At 49.7% G+C, this 22,023-nt stretch overlaps 1 protein-coding gene across 2 annotated transcripts in view; it reads right to left on the bottom strand.

The window, feature by feature from the left end:
• Window positions 1-1,312: 1,312 nt before the first annotated feature.
• Window positions 1,313-22,023, bottom strand: part of TARBP1 (tRNA guanosine 2 -O-methyltransferase TARBP1) — a 51,132-nt gene continuing 30,421 nt past the window's right edge. For both annotated transcript variants that reach the window (XM_081296952.1, XM_081296951.1), the window contains exons 15-30: window positions 21,083-21,264; window positions 20,108-20,369; window positions 19,833-20,021; window positions 18,455-18,645; window positions 18,207-18,278; window positions 16,660-16,780; window positions 15,859-15,969; window positions 13,644-13,793; window positions 11,775-11,861; window positions 9,589-9,785; window positions 8,088-8,169; window positions 6,411-6,582; window positions 4,555-4,746; window positions 4,253-4,377; window positions 3,702-3,838; window positions 1,313-3,408 (exon numbers count right to left, since the gene is read on the bottom strand). In XM_081296952.1, the coding sequence (XP_081153078.1) occupies window positions 3,240-3,408; window positions 3,702-3,838; window positions 4,253-4,377; window positions 4,555-4,746; window positions 6,411-6,582; window positions 8,088-8,169; window positions 9,589-9,785; window positions 11,775-11,861; window positions 13,644-13,793; window positions 15,859-15,969; window positions 16,660-16,780; window positions 18,207-18,278; window positions 18,455-18,645; window positions 19,833-20,021; window positions 20,108-20,369; window positions 21,083-21,264 (2,439 nt within the window). In that variant the 3' untranslated portion in view covers window positions 1,313-3,239. The remainder of the gene's footprint in view (window positions 3,409-3,701; window positions 3,839-4,252; window positions 4,378-4,554; window positions 4,747-6,410; window positions 6,583-8,087; window positions 8,170-9,588; window positions 9,786-11,774; window positions 11,862-13,643; window positions 13,794-15,858; window positions 15,970-16,659; window positions 16,781-18,206; window positions 18,279-18,454; window positions 18,646-19,832; window positions 20,022-20,107; window positions 20,370-21,082; window positions 21,265-22,023) is intronic.

Raw genomic sequence — 22,023 nt, 5'->3', positions numbered from 1 at the left:
GGATCACAAGTTCAAAGTCAGCCTCAACAGTTAAGATTGTCTCAAAAGCATCTGGGGTCGTGGCTCCATGCTTAAGCACCCCTAGGTTCAATCCCTGGTGCCAAAAAAAAAAAATTGGTGGGCATATTATGCAAATAGATACTGAAAGATAATATACAATGGGAAGTAAACATGAAAAGTGCTCTATTATTAAATATTAGAATAATGGAAATTAGTACTTCCATGATACATCATCACTCCCCTCTTAGAATGACTTTGAAGTTGACAATCCTCGTGCCAACAGGAAAGTGCAGCAGTTACTCATTCCCTGCAGTGGGAGTGGGACCTAGGAAAGCCCCTCTGGAGAGCAGTTAAGAGTGACGGTGACCCACAATCCAGCAGCCCCACTCCTAGGTCTTTCACAAATGAACTGCAAATTATATAGGGATGTTTGCTTAAAGCAGCTTTACTCATGCCCAGGTCTGGGTTTCTAACACTGTTCTCCAGTGAATTGTGCCAAGGCTCTTAGAGATGTCCCACTCCACCAAGGAGAGAGATGAAACAGACCTAGAGCATCATGTAGTGCCAAAGAGTAAGGCAGCAGTAAGAACAAGGTCCCAGGAGCCTGCTGAGGACACAGGATGTCCACACTGATAGAAAAAAGAAGTCTTCTCTAACAAGGAATTCCACAGGTGAATAGAGCACCAGCAGTACATGCCACAGAAGTAACTGCTGCAGGCAGTGTCCATCCTGAACACAAACATCAGTGGTGGACAGAACAAAGAGACATTAATAAGTAAGTACAGTTGCGACTTCTCATATGACCATTAAGTATGCAGGAAAAATCATGACTTTCCCAATTAATGCAACTACTTCTAAAAAATAAATCTGTTTGCTCAAAATGCAATGATTCAGCTGTGAAATGTAAACTGTTAATGTTTAATGAAAAACTCCCTGTATTCCTGTCAAGGAAGTTTTTGAGAAATTAAATTAAAATCTAGAGAAGAAGAATTAATGTTAAGAAGACAAATTAGTGCTTAGTACTGGGCAACTTGTTCTTGTTCCTGTGCACAATAGTGTGTGCTCTTACTCTTGTTTGATTAAAATTAGGAGCCTCTTTTTTCAAGTTAACCGCTTGCCGTAACCGTGGCACCGGTTCCAGTCAGTAAGTCAAGAAAGAATTGGGGTTGGGGATGTGGCTCAAGCAGTAGCGCGCTCGCCTCGCATGCGTGCGGCCCGGGTTCGATCCTCAGCACCACATACCAACAAAGATGTTGTGTCCGCCGAGAAATAAAAAATAAATAAATAAATATTAAAAAAAAAAAAAAAGAAAGAATAGTCAAGGTATAGGCCAATAGTTTGGGACATTTTTAACTATTATTAAAAGTTAACTAAGCAGAAATAGCTCAAAGCAAAACATGAACTGAAAGGAAAAATGCTTGCTTATACATAAGCCAAGATACATTCTTCTATTCTAATTGTAGCTACGTAATACTTTGTTTCTTTGACTAATGATTCCTGTTTTGTAACCACAAAGTACTGTGAGCCTGCCAAAATGAAAAGTATACATGATTAACTTCACAAGTAAAGATTGGGATTCAGCACCTTCACTTTGGTGTCTGTGTTGTTTCTCCACCCCTCCTTTCACCGACTCCTCACCATCCGTTCGTCTCCTGAGACCCCCTGTTGGAGCTGGACTCCGACATTAGAGAATTTTTAAAAATATTTATTTATTTTTAGTTTTCGGTGGACACAACATCTTTATTTTTTTTAATGTGGTGCTGAGGATCGAACCCAGCACCCCGCGCATGCCAGGCGAGCGCACTACCGCTTGAGCCACATCCCCAGCCCCCAGGATGTCCTTTAATGACTGCCACAGTCTTGACAAGAGCCACAGACTCCAGTGCTCCCCCTCCACGGGGAGCTTGCTTCCCCTACCCTTGAGGCAGGCTGGGCAGAGTGACTTGCTTTTGACAAAGGCATGGAGAGGGAGAGAGCAAATTTAGAAAACAATGCAGCAGAAGAGGTCTTCACCAGATGGAAATGATGGAGGCGTGAGCCCGCCCCGCTGCCACCATGTCTGTCTAACCTCATGGCAGAAGAGGCCCCTTCACCTACTCTTAGAACCTGTAACCTCCAAGAATATGCCAGACAAACCCAAATCCTGGGACGTTTACAAAACACTGGACCAGCACTCTTCAAAATAACACTTAATGTAATGTGTATCCAAACCAGGAAAAGGACAGTAGTGGAAAACAGGAAACTGGACTCAAGTCTGCAACTTGGTGAAGAGCATCTCGATCAACACCAAGGTCCTAATTCAGATGAATGCACTGTGTTTTATAAGATCACTTAGGCATCACAGTGAAGCAGGTATAAGGAAACTTCTGTGCTATTTTTGCAGTCCTTCTGCAAAATGAAAGTTAGTTTCAAAATTATAGAAGAAAAAGTAAATATATGGGTATGAACTAGGAAATTTGTTACTAAAAGACCCAGATATAATTGAAGGTGATTGCTGGATGGTGATATATGGTTACTATTAAATAAGAAAGTCAAATTACCAAATTAAAAAAAAGACAGAAGAAGCCCACCAACAAACACTTGTGAACTTCATTCTCAGCTTCAGCAGCAATTTGGAGGAGTCATTCGAGTTCTTTGCGTTCTCGTTTGTAGTTTTCTCAATACATACTATTTCTAACCATTACTTCATCTCTCTGAACAAAGATGCATTTGAGAAATTTCCTAAGAACTTAATATGAATGACTATGGCCTACTTCATGGTTTGTGAACTTTACAGGGAAGCTGGCTTAACATCTTGCCAGACAAGGTAGGGAAGGCAGAGTACCGCAGGAGGCCAGACTACCTTCCTCCAGTGCCTTTGCCTTGGTTTCCTGCTTCGTCCCCATGACCTCAGGGTTCCGGTGCTTGGAGGTGAGGGCTGTTCAATTCTGCCTCACTTTGAGTGCACTTTGTATTTCTGATGATACTAACTTCTAGAAGGACTTTTTTAAAAAAATGTTTTATTTTCATAATTATGTAAAATGTTTTATTAATAAGCAAAATAATGTATCTATATAAAGATTTATCAAAGGAGAAAATATATAATGATATATTTAAGGCACATGAACAAGTTTTTGGCATTAAATTGCAAGAACAAAAAAAAATTCATATCCCAATAAATGTCAGAATCTCTTTCATTATTCCAAATAGTTTAAAAAGCAGTCAAGAGGCACCGTGACCACCGAGATAAGGCACAGGCTTCACGATGAGGTTCCTGTACGCCTGAGCAGCTGCTGCCTGGTGTACTCCCAGATCAGCAGGGCCCCGCTCACGTGCACGTTCAGTGAGCGGATGACGCCCTGCTGGGGAATCTCCACACACACGTCCAGCTGCTGTAGAAGGTTGGCAGGAATGCCTTCCCGTTCATTGCTGAGGGAGGAAAATGCAAAAGATCTGAGTTTTCTGACAATAACAATTTTTTCCTGGTTATTCTGACTGTTACCACATCAGACAGACAGATGAAGGAAGTGTGGTTTCAGGAAATAAATAAGACTAACAGAGACCTACAGGTCAATTCTGTGTCCTCCTGACCCTCCTAGACAGGTGAAATAAAAGGAAAACTAGGGGGTTTCCATCAACATTCCAGGCCAAAGGCACAGCTGAAGGGCCAGGAAAACTGCCAGATGAGAAACACATTCCAAGGGCACAGGGAGGCCACTCACCCCAACAGGAGCAACGACTTCTCAGGGAAGCAGAACTGGGCCAAGTCTGAGCTGTGGGCAGTCTGCTCCACGCCAATGACCATGTAACCTGCTGCCCTTTTCTGTTGCAGATAACCAGGGAGCTGATGCGGCTTCACCTGAATGTCAGTTTGTAAAGAGCAGAAAATAAATCAGTTACAGCCCTGTGTGGAGTAAAATGAAAGTTAACAAAAAACCTCTTAAATTAGTTAAAGGTATTTTTAAAGGAAAAAAAAAAATTACAACTATATATATTTTTTAAGAAAACCCTCCCAACTCACAACTTTATAAGAATCATTTCTAAAGCAAGAGTGAGCTGTATCAGGATACATTTTACTGAATATTGAATTATTGATGATTTCTAAAAATAAAACTGTGAAATATGGAAAACAGAGTATTCTTTTAAGTATTGTTTTTAATCTATGAAAGGCTGAATTCCTACAAATTCCTGCAGAAGGCCTGCCTAACACATAAAGACAAAACACTGCACACTTCCCCAGTAAAAGTTCAATAACAGATTACTTTCCACCCACCTCCACCAGAGGAAGCCACTGTTCAGCTGAGACACTGAGGTGCTGAAACTGCTTGTCACGGACACAATGAAGGTTGCTGACCACCAGCACTGAGGCCCCGAACACCTCACAGGTCCGGCACAGGCCTGTACAGAACACCTGTGTCATCCAGATGGTCCCCAGCATCACACCACACTCATCAGATCCCACTGCTTCCCCAAAAGCTCTCAGAGGGCTAAATGTAGAGGACACAACCAACAGGCAGAGGACCAGAGTCCAGGTCCAGAGATTTCAAGCAAACTACCTGGAAAACCATGGTTTACCTCCTAAATTAGTTGGTTTATCAATTAGCGAGGCCACTACAATCAGTCTGCTGATGGACTTTCCAAGTTTGGCAGCACGGTCCTGGAGCACAAGCTCCAGGTCTGTGTCGAGGAGGTCGTGTCCCCACGGGATGATCTTCTTCTGCACATCAGCCTGCTCAGAAGGGCCATCTGCTTCCCTTGAGCCAGTGCCTGGGAAGAGAGAGGACACCAGGGTCCACGAGTCAGGCCCAGTGTCTGTGTGGGTCAAGGAGCACCCACTGAGACCGACCTGTTCACTGACTGACTGAGAAGCTGCTTGGATCCAAACATGTCACCATTTTCAGTAGTAATTCTTGGATTTCAAATTCAGCTCTACTAATCAATATATTATGACATTTCATAAAAACAGAAGATATACTATGGTTCACATTTTCGCATATACAAAATTGGGAAGCAATTTAGAATCATAGTTGTTTAATATTTTTTTCTTAGAGGTAAATAATGGCATATTTTACAAACAAAAACATAATATCGAATTGGAATTTTTATGGAAATATGTTCCTAAAAAGAATATAAATGAAATTTTTTTTCTTAAATTTCACTAGAAGTACCTGGGGTAACTTTCTCAAATGAAGGCTGTGCCATAAAAGAATCACCTCTTGACTCAACTGCTGGGCACCAGATGTCATTAACCTATCTAACTTCAGGGTCTGCTCGAGACAGGACTGAGTCCATGCTGGAGCTCTTCCTTTGTCCCCCCAAATGGACCACCAGCCAATGAACAGTCGTTTGCTGGGGATGGGGCAGACGTGCAGGAAACCACGACAATCCCAAGGGCATGCTCACACAGGAGGGATGAGTAGCGTCCATGGCAGGAGTCAGACCCAAGGGCCCAAGGAGGGAGGTCACAGCTTCCAGGGGAGACAGAGCTGTGCATGTGCAGATGTGGAAGGAAAGTGACCTGGGCATCAGTAAGTGCTATGGCTTAGCTCAGCCTGCACCAGACCACAGGCTCTACCTGTCTGAGGTGAGGGATTTATTCTATACAGAGGAGCCCCTGGGGCATTTGAAGATGGAGGATAATGGCAGTGATGTTGTTTGATTAGAGAAATCCCTCTTGGGAGTGATGTTGGGAAGCACTGGGCTGAGAACGGACACAAGGCTCGTGCACTGGCCATGGTGGAGACAGTGAAGTTGGAAAGTCCTCACCACAGGGGGTTGGAGGGCAGGAGAAGCAGCCAGCTGGCTGAAGCTCCACCACCAAGGCTGGGTGGTGGGTGGATGTGGCAAGAGGAGACCAGGAAAAGAATGACAGAGTGACCATTAATAGAGGGCACAGAGAGGAGGCGAGGTGGACAGAAAGTGGAGTCCAGTCTGGATGTGCTGAGTTTAAAGAGCTTGAGGAACAGCGGGCTGCAGAGGTCCAGTCAGCTCAGGCCAAGAGACGGAGGACTGCAAGCAGGTAGCTCAGAGGGGAGCTTTCAGAAGTGGCCATTGGTGAAGCGCACAGGGAGAGCACTGAGCGCGATGACCAGGCCAGAGACCTCAGAGACGAGGAAGACCACAACACAGATGCTCTACTCCTGGAAGGGGCAGAGGAGATCCATATTGTGGTCCTTCTGGAAACCTGATTTTTACAGATACAGAGCAGTGAATATTAACCAACCACCTATTCAAGAGAACAGGGAAGCTGCTGTCTTGCTGCAGCCAAGCTGCCTCTCCCCTGGAAGACTAGGTCAAGGCCACACCACACTCCCACACTTCCACTGCTGCACCAAGGTGGGCAGACAAGAGGCGTCACCCACCCCTGCTCTACGTGACAAAACCAGTGAATTCATGCACAAACAGGGAAATAAGGAGAAGCAGCTCTCTACCTGCGTCCTGCTGGGACCAGTCCCCGGGATTTAGCTCACAGAGCGGAGTCCGAGAAAGGCACCACAGGGGCCCTGAACCTGAAGGGACATCTGTGAAGCTGGAAAATCTGTCAAGGGTGATCCACTCCTCTTCAATGACGCCTGAGAGCCGTGGGAGGGTGTAAAAGATGGTCTGGAAACAGAATTGTAAAAATAACAAAGAAACATGACATGTCAGCAGCAATACTCTGTCGTTACTGATGTGCTCTCCCAAGCCTTCTGATCTGGTCAGAGCTCTCATTACCAAGCGATACTCAGAACCTAGATTCTGGCCTCCCACGTTCCTCAGCTGTGTGGCATTAAGCAAGTCGGAGCCTTCTGTCTCTAGGTCCCCATAAAGTGAGGACACAGTCAGATTCCAGCAGCAAGTGAAAGGGCTCAGGACCTGCACAGGGGCTGCTGGGCACAGTCACACCTGAGCAGCCCCCCTGCAGCCACTGACCTTTTGAAAGAAAACCCAGCACAGGGGTGCTCACCACAGGGAGGTGTCAAGGGGGCGAGGCCCAGATGCTGTGCAGCTCAAGTAAAACGCTGCCTTGGGACAGCGCTCCTGTCCTCAGGAAAGCTTTTAGCATGAGCATGGTTTTCTGGTGCCACCACAGCTGTGCAGACTTAACTGGCATCCAGACCACAACCGAGTGTGTACCAGGTCGGTACCAAGGCCCACTCCACACAGACCAGACCATTCATCAGGTCACATACAGTCATGACCTGTGTGGCAGCAGGAGGCAGGGGCCAAGGGACCGAGGGATACCACAGATGCAGCAGTCCTGCTGGGAACCTGACCAGAGGAGGCTGACAAGGCCAGGGAGGCCAAAGGGTCCTTCAGGAGACCTCAGGCAGCCCCTCAGGCACCAAGGGATGCAGAGCAGAGGGGTGTGAGACACAGGAACAGCCCTGACAGTACTGGGAGTGAAGCCCCAGAGGATGCTCAGGAATATTCTCCAGTGTGTGGCTCTCAATATGCAGCTCTGTGTTTAGAGGCCAGTCCATGGGTAATCCAAGGATCACTGGCGTGCACACTGGCTGAAGCTACTGACGCCGACCAGACCTCCCAGGGAGTAGTCCTAAGTCCAAGGACTGAACTCCACACAGCACATTATAACTAGAGCTGCAGGAGGGAGAAGATGCTATGCTTTGTTCAAAGTTAGTGAATTACACAGTGAATTAATTATATTAATTGTAAGAATTATATTAATTGTAAGATCGTGGGTCTTAAAATTATATAAGGACTTTCTGTTACAACCAGTGAGGGGGTACATCATTTGCTCTACAATTTTAATTACCCAGACCTAAAATATGCCATGAATGAAAGAACAGATATTTTCCTTTATTACCAGGGGGCTTCCATTCAATAAAAATCTCACCTGCACCTGCTCTTACTCACTGCCTTTTAGGAATCTGCTCTGATTTCTGTTTAGAGTTAGAGTTTCCCTTCCAGGACTTACAAGCCAGACAGGCACATCCCACTGCTGAAGGGGTCTGCAAGCAAGCCTGTTGCCTAAGGTGACAGAATCCTACTCAGGAGTCAGGAGGCTGAGGTGACTGGGAGGACAACTGGCCTAGTCTCCAAAGTTTCCACAGGTGGCATCAGGCTGAAGTCACAGTAGGCCCCTACAGGCGGCTTTCTCTGCTCACCTCCAGACAGTAATCCTCCAGGGGGTGAAACGTGGCAAAGAAGAAGTGGTCCTGGATGCGCTGCCAGTTCTTCTTGGCATTCCTAGGGCAGGGAGCAAGGCATGAGGCGCAGTAAGGGACCAGACGACTCTGCAGGGTCGCACCGTGGGCAGGCGAGGACTGTCACTGTCATCCAGGCTTATACTGCAGCTGGCTTCTCTGGGACCAACCTACTTCACAACGCCCCCCTCCTTTGGCCTTGTTGGGGATAGACCCAGGGCCTTTGCATGCTAGGCGAGCCCTCAACACTGAGCACAGGCCAGGCCATAAAATCTCACATTTTAAAATGGAGCTCAAAGACAAACAGAGCAATTAAGTGACCTTCAGTAACCTGAGAACTGGGGGTTCAACTTCTGTTCTGAGAAGTAGGTCCCTGAGCCTTAGGTGCAGTCACCATCTAGCAGAGCAGGAAGGGGGTGAGAAGCCTCAGGTGGTCTCAAGCAAGGTGGGAAAAGGACCTCTGCCACTGCCTGAGGATGGGAGCCCTCTGGGGGGACCCTTTTCTCCAGGAGAAGCAGCCATTCCACAGTCGTTTCTACTCCTCAGCCCCACCCACTGTCCAACTGCACTGCCTTTGTCACACTAGACACACAGAAAATGAGCAGGGCTTACATCGCAGCCCATCGGTCAGGTTTTAAAAGGCAAAAGTAGAGGTAAGAAGAACAACACAGAGAGACTCAGTTTAAAGTCAGGATCATCAGCACCAAAACCCACAGCAATTCTGGGACCTCTTGCTGGCAGGCCTCATCCGCCTGGCCAGGCGCCTCCTCCGCTCCCCAGCACTGCAGCCAGAGGCAGACCAGGAGGAGGGAGCACCTCCTCCCACTGCCTCCTTCCAGGGCTCTCCAGCGGTGCCAGGGAAATTGACATTGCCTCCTTCCCTCTGCTCTGCGCTGGCCCACCAGCTAACTATTCAAATCAGGTCCAGCATTAAAACAGAACCTCACTACAGTTTCCTTCAGAGGGGTTTCGGGGATACGTCATGGCACTGCCATGTGATGGAATGTTAGGTGCTGTTGGAAGAAACACTGATTTCCCAGCATTACGGAGAGGAAGACTCAAGGACAAGGACACGAGGTGCAGGCTAGGCAGTGTCCAGGGTGGGAGTGGGACCAGAGCACGGTGCGTGTCCAACCACTTGGGGCTTGCTAAGCTACAGGCCCCAACCCCAGCGCCCTGCCTGTTGTCCTGGCTCCTGGGTGAGCGCTTGGTGTGGAGGAGATCTTAGACGAGCCAGAATGGGTGGAACTGGCGGGGCAGAGGGCAGAGGGCAGAGTCTGCGCACAGGGAGCGCACAGGGAGCAAGAGGCCCTAATGGTAGGCAAACCAAGGTCCCGCTGCAGCTCCACTTGGCCCGGCTCCTGGGCCTGTGGCTGAATGTAATCCAAGGAGCGGGTGCCCGCCAGGCCGGGCCTCTTCCGTCTCCCCTGGCTCTGGTAGAGCAGCGAGTGGCCATCCTTACCCTGCACCATGCATGCTCTCCACCTGGCTGAGACTACACTCTATGAGAGCCGTCCACGCGTCACACTCCTCCACGCAGAGGGCTTTGCACACTGCCCAGACCTTCTTCAGAGCTATCAGAGCATACAGCCGGATGCTGAAGTTGTGGCTGAGACCCCACTGCAGTGCAGTGAGGAGGGCCTGCTTTAGTACTTGCCTCTGGAAAGAAAGGGAGACTCTGTGAGAGGTACACAGGTGGGCAGCTCGACCCCAACTGAGGGAAAGGTGGACACATGGGGAAATTGTCCCCACGCCCCCGAAGCGTCTGCTCAGTGCCCTCCTGGGTACATCCGCTCACGCATCAAGCCTACCCAGGAAAACAGGCGCTTTGGGCTGCCTGTTGTCACAGCTGCGGCATGTCCCCTACCCCAGAGTTCCTATGCCAACCTGACAGAGCTACAGTGCTGTAGCTAAGCTGGACTGAGGACATAGCAGCTCCTGTAGGAGCCAACTTGGTGACTCTGATGTGCCCCTAAGTGAGACCCCACAGTGCCGCTCTCCCTGCTCTGGCTTCTGAGCTGTATGTTCCCTGAAGGTGACCTTAAACCACATGGCAGGCATGTCCGTAAGAAGAGGAGAGAACAACGAAATAGTGTCAAGTGTCCTGTGGTCTCTCCCTGTGAACTCTAACCTCACGGCCTAGGAACAGAGCACAACACCACCCTGAATTCTGAATCACCTGGTTCCACTAGTCAATGCTGACAGCCACGGGGACCAATGTACCTTAATGTGGAAGCAGACCCCAACTTTTGACACACCAGAAGCTGCCTGGATGCTCCCACCACACGCTCCCCAAGCCATCTAGACACACTTGCCAGGTGCCCGCAGCTGAGATTCTCGGGAGCTTCTACTACTGAGGCACAGCCAGAGCCACCAGGTGCGTGGTCAGCCCAGGACCACGCCCTGGCCCATGGCTCCTGAGCAGGGCTGAGGCTTTCTCAAGTGTCGTCAGCACTGCACTTCAGAGACACATGCATGGTCACACCACCTGCACAGGGGTCTCCCCCCCACCTCCCGTGAGCAGCACTGTGATGAGTGCTATGTCATCACAGCAGGGGCAGGGCAAAACTCAGGAGGAGGTGGGAGGACACTGAGGAACTCAGTGCTCAGAAAACAGAGTAACAGTGATATGCAGAGAGCAGGTCCCCAGGCCAAAAGGAAGAACAGCTCAGGCCGGGAGCATGTGGGAGCCGAGAAGCCGGCGCAGGCTGCAGGACCAGGCCACTCACTTCAGAGGGAGAAAGCCAGCAAGTGAACCCCACACAGGATGCCACTTGGCAATTGGGAAGGCAAAAAGGGAGCGCAGAGTGCCAGCTACCATGCCTATCCTGCTCAGGGGCACCCGGCACACACAGTGACACCTAACTTGGGCAGCACTGCGAGCCCCCTATGAGGTACACAGACAGCACTGCTGGGTGCACAGCTCAACGGGGGTCACCCACCCTCACAGAAGTGGCTCAGGCGAGGCAGACGTCCCAGAGCAACACACCCACACAGGGCCTCCCTGACCTCAGGACCCACACCTGCTGCTCCCTGGGCCCTGGCCATTGGCTCACTGTCCTCTTTGGGGCCTTATTCTTAATCTTCTTCTGGGAAGGGTCCTCCCGGCCACCCCCACCCCCATAAGGAGTTCCTCTGCAGAAGTCCTTGTCAAACACCCCACTCAAGGAAGGCAGCCCGTTAAAGAACCCTCACGCTGCCAGGCTTGGGCATACTCCTATCCTTCCAGAAGCTAGGAAGGATGGCGAGTTCAAAGCCAGCCTCAGCAACAGTGAGGCATTAATTAGCTCAGTGAGACCCTATCTCTAAATAAAACACAAAGTAGGGCTAGGGATGGGGCTCAGTGGTGGAGTATCCCTGAGTTCAATCCCTGGTATCCAGATATACAAAAAACCTTCATAAAAGCAAAAACCATCCACATCAACAGAATCACCACTAATGTGACTACAGATGTGGTGTCTACTCAGTGTGCAGGTCAGTGCTAAGGTCTCACTGTGGTGCTGTGTACATGCCCACCGAGCCAGTGGAGGGACAGGGACAATTGCAAAACTGCAAAAAACACTTTACACCTCAACACTGGTACAAATACACACAGCACCTGTTTTGAAACTCAAGTTTAAAATCTTCTTACAAATAATATGAACTTACCTTTTCTGGAATATTTTGAATGATAATGTCCAAATGTGACAAAACAGATAAAAATGTACAAATACTTGTTTTAAGTTTTTCTTCACCCTGAAAGAGAATTAGATAAATGACCACAAGCGTCCTGTGAGCTAGGACTCGCCAGCCCAAGGGGGACTCTGCAGGGGAGGACAGCATGGCCTATGCAGGGACAGGATAGAAAGCCAGACAGGACAGGGCTCCCTGGAGCCAGGGTTGGTGCACATGGCCCTTGGAAGGCAGGCACAAAGCCTGTACTGCACAACCCTGAGGTGGGGCGAGCCCAGGGCCCGCCCTGCGAAGGCCTGGCCTGCAGGGTAGGAAGGGCAGCCTCAAGAGGAGGGGACTTGGGAGCAGGAAGGAGATGACCAGGGGAAAGGAATAAGAGAGACAGAGACTTGGCGGCTGAGGCAAGGCAGAGGTTGCCAAGGGCGGGGCGGGGCAGGGCAGGGCCGGGCCCTAGCACCAACACAGTCAACACGGCACCATGGGAGACTTGAGCTGTGGAGAAAGGCCACAGAGGGTGCAGTGGCCAGCGGGGACCTCCCAACAACGGTGATGTGGGCTCAGATGCCATCAGTGATCCTGGACTGAGGGATGCCAGATAGACTGGAGAGAAAAGTGACCTTGGGCAGGAGGACCAGGCTGGAACCTTCCCTGTGGAGCGTCAGAGGACCAAATCCTCCATCTAAGGAAATGACGGGTAGTTTGAAAACTCAGGAAAGTGTCACAGACAAAGTTCCTGTTCTGGTGGAACAGTCCAAGTTCTAGTGCCAAGATGTGGTGCTTACATGCCACAAAGACCTACACCAAGGAGACTGAGTACTGGGGAGGCCCCTTCCTTTAGGAGCCATACTCCCCGAGATCGAAGGGGAGGGTGTTGTCTAGAAGAGGAGTGGAGGGAGGCGCAGTGGCCTGCATGCAGGACTGGCCCAGGACCATTAGAGGCCTGAGTGGTGTGCAGCTCCTTGGTGGCCCCAGGGGACCCAGCCTCCATTCTGCCGCCTCTGCAGGCCCCTCCCCATGGAGGACACTCATGTGACTCCATACTACAAGCACAGGGGACAGACACTGATGGAACACTGCCTGTCAGCAGGCATCCTCAAGGTCAGGCTACCCCAGGAGGGACACAGAGTGAGGCTCTGCAGCCACCAAGGCTGACCCTGCTATTCTCTGCAGCTGGGGTGACAAATGTGAGCAGAAAGGCCATCTGGAAGTCCCTGCAGGCACACAGGGCCCTAGCACCAACCCAGTCAACACGGCCCAGAAACACCAGAACACTGCTGCCTACACTGGGAGGCTATGGAGAGTCCCCGCAGCAGAAAACCCAGGTATAGACATGGGAGGACACAAGAGAGGCTGGAGGCTAGGAGGTTAGGAGGCCAGGAGGCCAGCACTGGGCCTCCACCACTCACCCCAACATGGTTCCCAAGAGTGGCTTCAAGAAAGAAGCAGCGCTGAGCATCGAGGGAGGGGGCAGGAGAGACACAAGTGGGCTCCTGCTTTCCTACTATGGTCACAGGCAAAATGTCCCTACGGAGGCACGCACTTCATTCCTCATCATGCTTTACTCCAACAGCACACAAAGATGGCCTGGTGCCTAGCAACTGCACGGCACCGTGTCCTCACTCCTTAGCAACAAGCATTTCCACTCTTGCCATTTTGGAATTAGACCGGCACTCAAACAGAAACCGTGGCACAATCGGGGTGGACTCCAGGGACTGCTGTCTCCTCAACTAACTCAGAGTCGGCCAGTAGTTTACCACGCCAACATGGCAGGGCCACCCTGGGTCAGACCAACAAAGACAGCAGCTGAGACCATTTCCAAATTTAACACGTTAAACATTTACTTACATAAGAAAAACAATCCCAGAACTTTGGAAGAAACTGAGGGAACTTATGAAGAATCAATATAATGATCCATTCTATAAAATATTTTATAGATGCTTGATTGTTGATAAAACCAGCTTGGAAAATCTTGTCAATAATCTCATTCAAGAAATTCTGAGGAAAAAATAAAGTTCACAAATTCAATGGCTATGTTATTAACTTTTTAGCAAAGTCCCCACTTTATAGAAGGCTTAGTTATTCATAAGTGACTCATGGACTCTCTACCTCTCCAAAAACCCTACAGAGTGTCGCTGCAGTGCCTGTGCCCTGCAGGCTACATTAGTTCTATGGGGCAGGCTCCTCTGTCTGTAGGTTCCAGGGCAGGGGAAAGAAGTGATTACAGGGCAGGCCTGGTAGGCCAGGGAAGGCCAGGGAAGCTCAGGGGTGGCCTCTTACCACTGCTGCTTCTGGCCAAGTCCCTGAGCTCCAGACCCTCCCACACTCTCCAGCCTCTCTCTCCAAGACTGCTCTTCTGTCTGAGTCACGGTACACTAAGGGGCCGGTGGGGAAACAATTCTCTGTCTATATAAGCATGTTAAATATAACATGTTTTACATCTCCTTACGGAAGAACATCTTATTTTAATATGACTTCTACTTGGAAGAGGAGTAGGAGAGTCATGTTAAGCCCTGAGTCTGCCACAGCATCGGGCATGGACCCTGGAATGGGACTCGTCTGGATCTGGCTCCTCCTGCTCACTGGCTACGTCCCTGGGGCAGGCCGCCTGACCTCTGAGCATCCTCACCTGTAAGACAGACATCCTTATGGCCTGCCCTGAAAGTCTGTTGTGACAGGTAATGAAACCACAGATAGGACCTTGAACTCCCAGCAATGGCTGCTCAGGACACAGCGGCCCTCTCTTCCTCAGGCCCCACCTACTGAATTCCCCCACTGCCATCTTTTGGGGGGGCCCTCGTCATTCCAAGAAGAAACACCCAGTTAGCTGTAAAGCTGTAACGCTCCTTTAGATGCACTTCTGTGCTGCAGGAAGTGGGGCACATGGTACTTTGAAAGACAAGTGCTACTAAAAGGCCTACAATGAGGTCAGCAGCTCCCGCCCACTTCCACCTGTGCCACCCCAGAGGTCATTGCTAGCTAGGTCCTCAAAAGTTCATCCAATAAACTCAACATACTGTCACTGAAACATTCTCATAGACAGAAGGCAAGGGTTCATAAAATTGTAATAAAAAGGCTCAGTGATCATGCCTATAATCTCAGGGACTGGGAGGCTAAGGCAGGAGGACTGCAGATTCAAGGCCAGCCTCAGGACCTCTGTGAGGCCCTGTCTCAAAATAAAAAATAGAAAGGGCTTAAGTTATGCTCCACATATGTATAATATGTCAAAGTACGCTCTACGTCATGTATATCTAAAAACAATGTAAAAAGTGATTAGGTAAAAAATAAGTAAAAAAGGCCGGGGATGTGGCTCAGTGGCAAAGGGCCCAGGAGTTCAATTCTCAGTGCTCAAAAAAAAAAAAAAAAAAAAAAAATCTAATAAAAAGAGACTGAGTAGATCCATATACATACTTTTTTTTTCCCCCAAACAATGAAGAGAGGATGGGGAAGATCAGGAAACCAACCTTAAAGTCTAAGGGAATTGTTTGCATTCAAAATGTATTGTTTTGTTTTGTTTTTATGGCCACAGGTCACCTCCACTTTCTCATACTAACAAGCATCCCCTTAACAAGAACATTAAGCAAAGAAAGAAAAACGGATTACAGTCCACTCGAGAGCTGGCTGCTTCTCAGAGAAGTGGGCAGCAACTTGGGGACACAGACTGTGGTGGAGACCCTGGCCTCCACTTAGCTGGTTTAATGTGTCCCCACTATCCCTGAGATTGAGGGGAAAAGACCCCACAGGAAACAATAACCCCACCACTGCTGCCATGAGCCTGGCTTCAAATGCCCCAGCAATGCTGAGCTGTGAAAGGAACCAATGGCAGAGGAGATGTTAGCAGTTAAAATGCTACTTTGAAAGGTGAAGGGAAAACCTGCAGTGAGGTCATGCAAACCACTGATGGCTGGTCCCTAAAAACCCGCTCACGGGCGCCTCTGCTGGAGCCTCTCGGGGAACTGCCAGTCCATGTAGGAAGTGGATGTCTAAGCAGATGGGCCTGCTCAGGTTTCCCGGGTCGCTCTGAGAGACACTCATGTGAGCGACAGTGTGAAGCCGGCAGTACCTGGTCAAACCTGGGGAAGAGCGTGAGTAGCACCTGCCATATCCGGTTCTTCACCCGGTGCTGGAGAGAGTTCTGGTAGTAGCGGGCTCTGGACTGGGACACCTGCTGGTCCTGGGGGCAGGGAAGGCAGTGTTAGGCCAAGGAGGAGCTCGACACTACCGAGAACAGACCAGAAAACTTCAAACCGAAGAGGTTCTGGGGACACAGGTCATTGTCCCTCCAAAAGCAGTTAGGAACATAAGAAAGACACAGAATGAGAGCAGACTCCTAAAGCATCTACGTGGCCTCAGCTCACTCCACTTCCCCTCCGCCATTCTCCCTGCATCCCCATTCCTGTCGCTTTGCTGCATGCCCTTTGTCGTGCTGGCCACCAACAACGGACCCCAAAGGCCCTTCCTGCACACGGCTTTGCACCTTGTCCTCACGCCCTCCCACCTGGCGGGTGTTCATCTAGAGCTCAGCCCAATGTCCCTTGCAGGAGCCTTCCTGGAGCCCATCTGCACAACTGACCATGGGTCACAGTATACTTCTTGTTCCACCTGAGAGCACACCTGCTGCCTCCCAGCATGCATCTGTCCAGGCCACTTGCTCCACAGAACACTGTGTGCATACAGCACTGTAAACACAGTGGCCATCAGCAGGCTCAAGGAACCAACCCGAAGTGAGACCGTGACAGCCAACACTCCGCTAAGAACACAGAATGCCAACCTCATGCTTTCTCCTGGTACAAAATATCCAGAAACACTGAGTAATGCTGGACTTTTCACTTGTTAAAAACAAAGAGAAATAAAGCATATTTACTTTGTCCAACAGCTTGATTGCAAGATCCTCCATGAATGACTTGTGGGCCGTGTTCGAGCAGTCTAACAGACACAGGAATTTGATGGCACAGACCCTCACATAACAGTCTTCCCTTTTAGTACTAAAAACATGGAAGGGTGAACTATGTTACTATGTTTTGATAACAGAAAACTACATTAACTTTTAGTTTCAAAATGCCATGACAAATATCAAATCCTCCCCTAAGTCGTCTAAGATCAAGTGGCACATGCTTAATGACAACGCTCCTAATTCAGGAACAGCAAAAGGTAACAAGGAACACGCCAGGGGGAGTGTGCACACCAGGTATAACCTAGCACCCCCCGTCCAGCTGGCCAGTCACATCTCTGTAGACAGACAGACTTGCTGGGGACATGCAAGAGATCCAGGAAGCTCCACTCTAGAGCAACACAGTCCTGGGTCACCATGGGCACAAAGGCATGTGCATCTCCTACAGGGTGGAGAAATGTCCTACATGACCCATGCATTCAGTCTCCAAACACAGAAAGATAAACTAAGTGAAGTTGTTAGCGGTATTTCCACATTGCATTTTAAGATATAACATGAGTAGACACCATTTTAACAGCAAAGCAGCTGTGAAGCAGAAATCCATGGGACTGGCAAGAACCCGCCCAAAGCCCCACCTATCACTGCACTGAACAAAAGCGAAAAGAACCAGACACTTGAGCAAGAGTGGCGAACGACGCAGCACCGCAGCGCTCAGAGCAACATCTGCTCCGGACAACTACACAGCCACCGCTGGGTGTCTGAAGCTCAAGATCCAAGCAAAAGATCTCCTTTGTAAACACGTAATTATTAGAAAGCAATGGGAACACATGAAACTTGGAAAAAACGTTTTATGGTCTCCAAAAAGTCAGTTAAAAGGTTAGACGAGAATCTCATCAGAGATCAAAACCCTGCAGCCCAGACTCACTCACACCCAGCGTAGCTGGGCACACTTGTCTCCAACCCGTCAATCATACCTCTGCTTGTTATTAGCAGGCGTGGTCCCAGCACCCAGGCTGCTCTGTGGGTGCTTCTGTTTTTGCATACAACATTTTGACTTGTCAAAATGGTGAACTTGAATAATTGATACATTCACTCACAAAAAGAAAGATGTGAGGAATAAAGGATTTAGACTGACGGCTATCCAGGCACCCAGAGGAGGGGCCGGGCTTTTAAATTCCCCAACACCACTTGCTCACTGATACTAGACTTTGTGCTCCATTTTAAAAAGCTTATTAAATTTTAGAAAATGTTAAAGCTGTGAAGTAAATACATTAGCAAGAAAGATGATTTTTCCTTCTCTCTTTTTTCTTTGTGGTTCTGGGGCTAGAACCGAGGACCTCACCCATGCCAAGCAAGTGCTCTACCCAGATGCAGTTTCTGATGTGCCATTGAGGCCTTGCTCCACAGCTTGTCACAGAGCAGATATCATTTATCAACTCGACAAACATAGCACATCTGCCGTCTGGTACTAAATCTGGTGACCCCACGTATGCTAACACACAGGGACCTGCCATACTTACCTCTCCATGACAACATTGGCTGCACAGTCATGTCCCAGACTCTCTATGAAGGTCTGTACATCTTGAATGAGTCTTTCCATAAGAAAAGGGAGAAAGATCGAGTTTAAATTAAAAAATAAATTAAAAAAATCCCAAAGTCCAAAAGTGAAAGCAGCTAATGCTCTACAGTCTTCTAAAGCCTCAGAGCAAAGACTTGTACCCACACAGGTAACGGGATGTCAGGACCAGCTGCAATGATAGCTCTTTACCTCTGATCACGCCTGAACACAGTTCCAAATGTACACGCCTCCAGGATGAGTTCACTGTAGTGCCTGGCGCTGGACAGAGACCCCTGGAGCCCGCTGGCAGCAGACACCAGCCATGACTGGCAGCAGTGACTCATCAGTGTATTGAAGACCCCGGTTTTTACAGCAGACATTTCAATGATTTTGTACATAATCTGAAACAAAATACAATGGTGACTTTATCCTTGGATTGAGTTTAAATAAGTGTTGCTAAAAACTGTTACTTAAATGGGTTCTAATGACAGTGTCAACAGAATCATACTAGTATAAAAAATTTAAAATTCATTATTTTTAGAATAACTTTGCAAAATGGTCAATAATCCCAGAATGCTAATTTTTCATTTCTCAATAATAAAGATACATAAAATTTGCTGATGAGGATACTCGTTCAGAACTCAGGGAAACAAGTGCCCCAGGGAGCAGGATGGGGGAGACACCTCTCTGCACTGTTGGATTCCCTTCAGATTTGGCCACTGGCTTGGCTCCACCTGAGGCAGCCAGGACCCCCATGCAGGATGGGGCCTTGAGCAGGGGACACCAGGACCCCAGCAGGATACACTGCAGGCCCTGCCTCGCAGCGCTGGTGTAACCTCTGCTGTCCCTGTACTCACCCCTCTGCACATCGGGCATCAGCATAGGTTACTGATGATGCCCAATACGATGTAAATGCCACACAAACAGGTTACACTCTCCTGTTTGGGGAACAATGGCAAGAAAAACATCCGCATGTTTAGTACACATGCAGATTTTCTCAGATCTTTTAAACCTACTGTTGGCTGAACCTGCGGATGTGGAGTCTGTGGGCAGAGGGCTGGCAAGACTTCTCCAAGCCAGAGTCTTTTTAAATTTTTGGTTCTGGGAATTAAACCCAGGCCCTCATACATGCTAGACAAGCACTCCTCCCTAAACCCAGAGAGACCTTCTGCTAGATCAGATCCAGCGGAGTATTTCTCCAAGGAAATCCCAGCAGGACAACACGGACAGGTAGTGCCTGCGGTCCATTCCCCAGAGAGACGTGGGAGCACAGGGCAGCCCTGCTCAACGCCAGGCACTAGCTGTCCTGCAAGAATGTGCCACCAGGTCACAGTGTCCCTTGAGAAGGGACACCTAGGTTTTCAGGCAGATTCCCCAATTCCCAAGTGACCAGCTAATTCAGGATTCCAACACTGTGTAAACCAAACACGCTGGCAAGGCAGTGAGAGTCAGGTTTCCTCATCCTGCAACATTTCGGGCCCAAGAACACATTCTGGACTCATGGTCACACCTCAGTCAACCAGCAGTCACACACATACAACTCCTCCCCCGTGCCCCATCGTCACATGCATTGAAATGAGAAAGTCACCTCTTTTATCCTGAAATATGCCTGGCCCTTGGTTTTTGCAGCAGTGGCGAGAATGGTATTATCAAAAACAAACTGAACGAAAGCTCTCAAGTTGGGCCAGAACGTCAGCTGGGTGTTGCTCAAGGAGGTCAGGACTCTCCAGGCCACGTCGAAGGACTCCACACAGAGCGACTCGGAGGAGGTCAGCAGCTGGGGGAGGGAGATGAGGGCGACAGAGCACTTAGCCTCGGACCCACGCTGGCCCCCTGCTACTCTGGGTCATGCCACTCGCTCACCTGGGGGACCAGAGTCTTCATGCAGCAGAACACGGGTAAGACCCGGGCAGAGGGCAGAAGAGAGAGGGCGTCCAGCGCAGCGCACAGGATCTGTGTTGGCGTTCGCACAGAGGGCAGTGAGGGCTCCAGCTTGTCCCCTTCTGCAGCTGGCTCGAGGGGGTGGCACCGTCTCAACAGGAAGGAGAGGCAGACCCACTGATCGTGGACATACTGGGCTACAATCTTCCCCCATCCTTGGCAAGGCGATGACTCCTCAAAAAAACTGAAAGACCCGCATCACTTCGGCAACCCAGTCTCCCGTTTCTTTCACATGCAGTACGCTATCCTTATGAAGGGGACACAGACCTTGTGGTCTGAGTGTGGTCTGTCCCCAGCAAAACCCACGAGGTAGCTCTTTGGTCAGCAGGGAGGTGGGGGGAGAGGCATGGGGGTCCCCTCAGAGCTCATGAGTGGACCAGTGCTGCTTCTAGCCTGGGAGCAAGTTCTTGCTCTTGAGGAACTATACTGGTGACCGCACATAGGTCCCCACAACAAGGCTGTCCTCGTGCTCTCTGGTCCAAATCTCTGTGCTCTTCTGGTCTCTCCGCCATTGGTACGGCAGCATGGGGCCCAGCATGCACCCACACCATGTTCTTAGGCTTTCCAGTTTCCAGAGCCACAAGCCAAAATAAACTCCATAAACTTCCCAGTCTCAGGTTTTGTTATAGCAACAGAAAACTAACACAAACACAGCCATCGTCAAACATCGTGTCTTCTTATACACAGGCAACCTCATAAACCTATTTTCCAACTACCTGAAAGTAGACACTTTCACAACTTTACACGAGTCCCTGGGAACTAAATGCAGAAATCAACACGTTATAGACATGTTCACCCCAGAGGAAGCCCCCCACCCGTCCCACATCACCCTGGCATGTGGGCACTCTCCCGTCACCTCGATGACAGCAGAGGTGGGTTTGAGGTGCCTGGACCTACCTGCTGCTCTCTGGGTCCTCTGCACAGGGCTTCTGCAGAGTCTGGTTAAGTGGAAGAGTGCAAAGCAACCTTTCCAGGGGCCCCATGTCCAGGGACTCCTGCTGCAGGTCCACTATCTCGCACACCCTGGCCAAGGTGGCCATGCTAGCCACTCTCTGGATCTGACGAGCAAGTGTGGGCTCCTGCAAGGACAAAGAAGCAAGCCCCCAGTGAGGACCTATGCTGCCAGGCTGCCCAAACCCCTGCCCCCCAGCAGCTGGACGTGGGGAAACAAAAGGAAACCAACACCCACCACCCAGCGACCACTGCTCCTGACAGGCATGAGAAGGCAGTGCTCCAGAGGAGGAAGACGGTGACCTCAAGAGGCAGCAGCACACACCAGGGCAGGATTGGTGCCCCGCGACCCCTTCCTGCCCACTTGTGTCTGCACACACTCCCAGGGTGCAGTCTTCTTTTACTATACTCTGATGCATTTTTTTTTTAAAGGGGTCCAAATCACAAGTCCTTCCCTTGGTCAGCCACGGGCACAGCAGACAAGAGCCAGGCCCAGGACCCACAGTGCCAGGGCCTGTACTATCAGCAGCACCAGCAAGGACAGGCCACGCCCGAGGTTCCCCACCTGTGAATTGGGGACAATGATGGGATCTACTCTACAGGGCTCTGTAAAGTGTCTCACGACTGGGTTATTTCATGCAGAACACCCGGGTCTCCACACGCATGAATACGAGGTAGGGACTAAGATGGCCTGGCTGCTTCACACAGAGAAGGACAAGATAGTGACCAAGCAGCGGGTTCAGGAGCCTGGAATCTCTAACAGCCTGCAGGAAGTAGAAAGCTGAGGTCAGAGGATCCTGGGGGCTCCAGGGTTGGAAGCTGAAGCACTGTGTGGAGTGGCATCTGCAGAGCCTGGCTGGGCTGCTGCAGGGGACAGGCCGGTGTGC

Source organism: Spermophilus citellus (genome assembly GCF_964194105.1).
Source record: "Spermophilus citellus genome assembly, chromosome: 6".
Lineage (NCBI taxonomy): Eukaryota > Metazoa > Chordata > Mammalia > Rodentia > Sciuridae > Spermophilus > Spermophilus citellus.
Note: the sequence above shows the minus strand (reverse complement) of the source record. Positions and strands in the feature narration are given on the sequence as shown.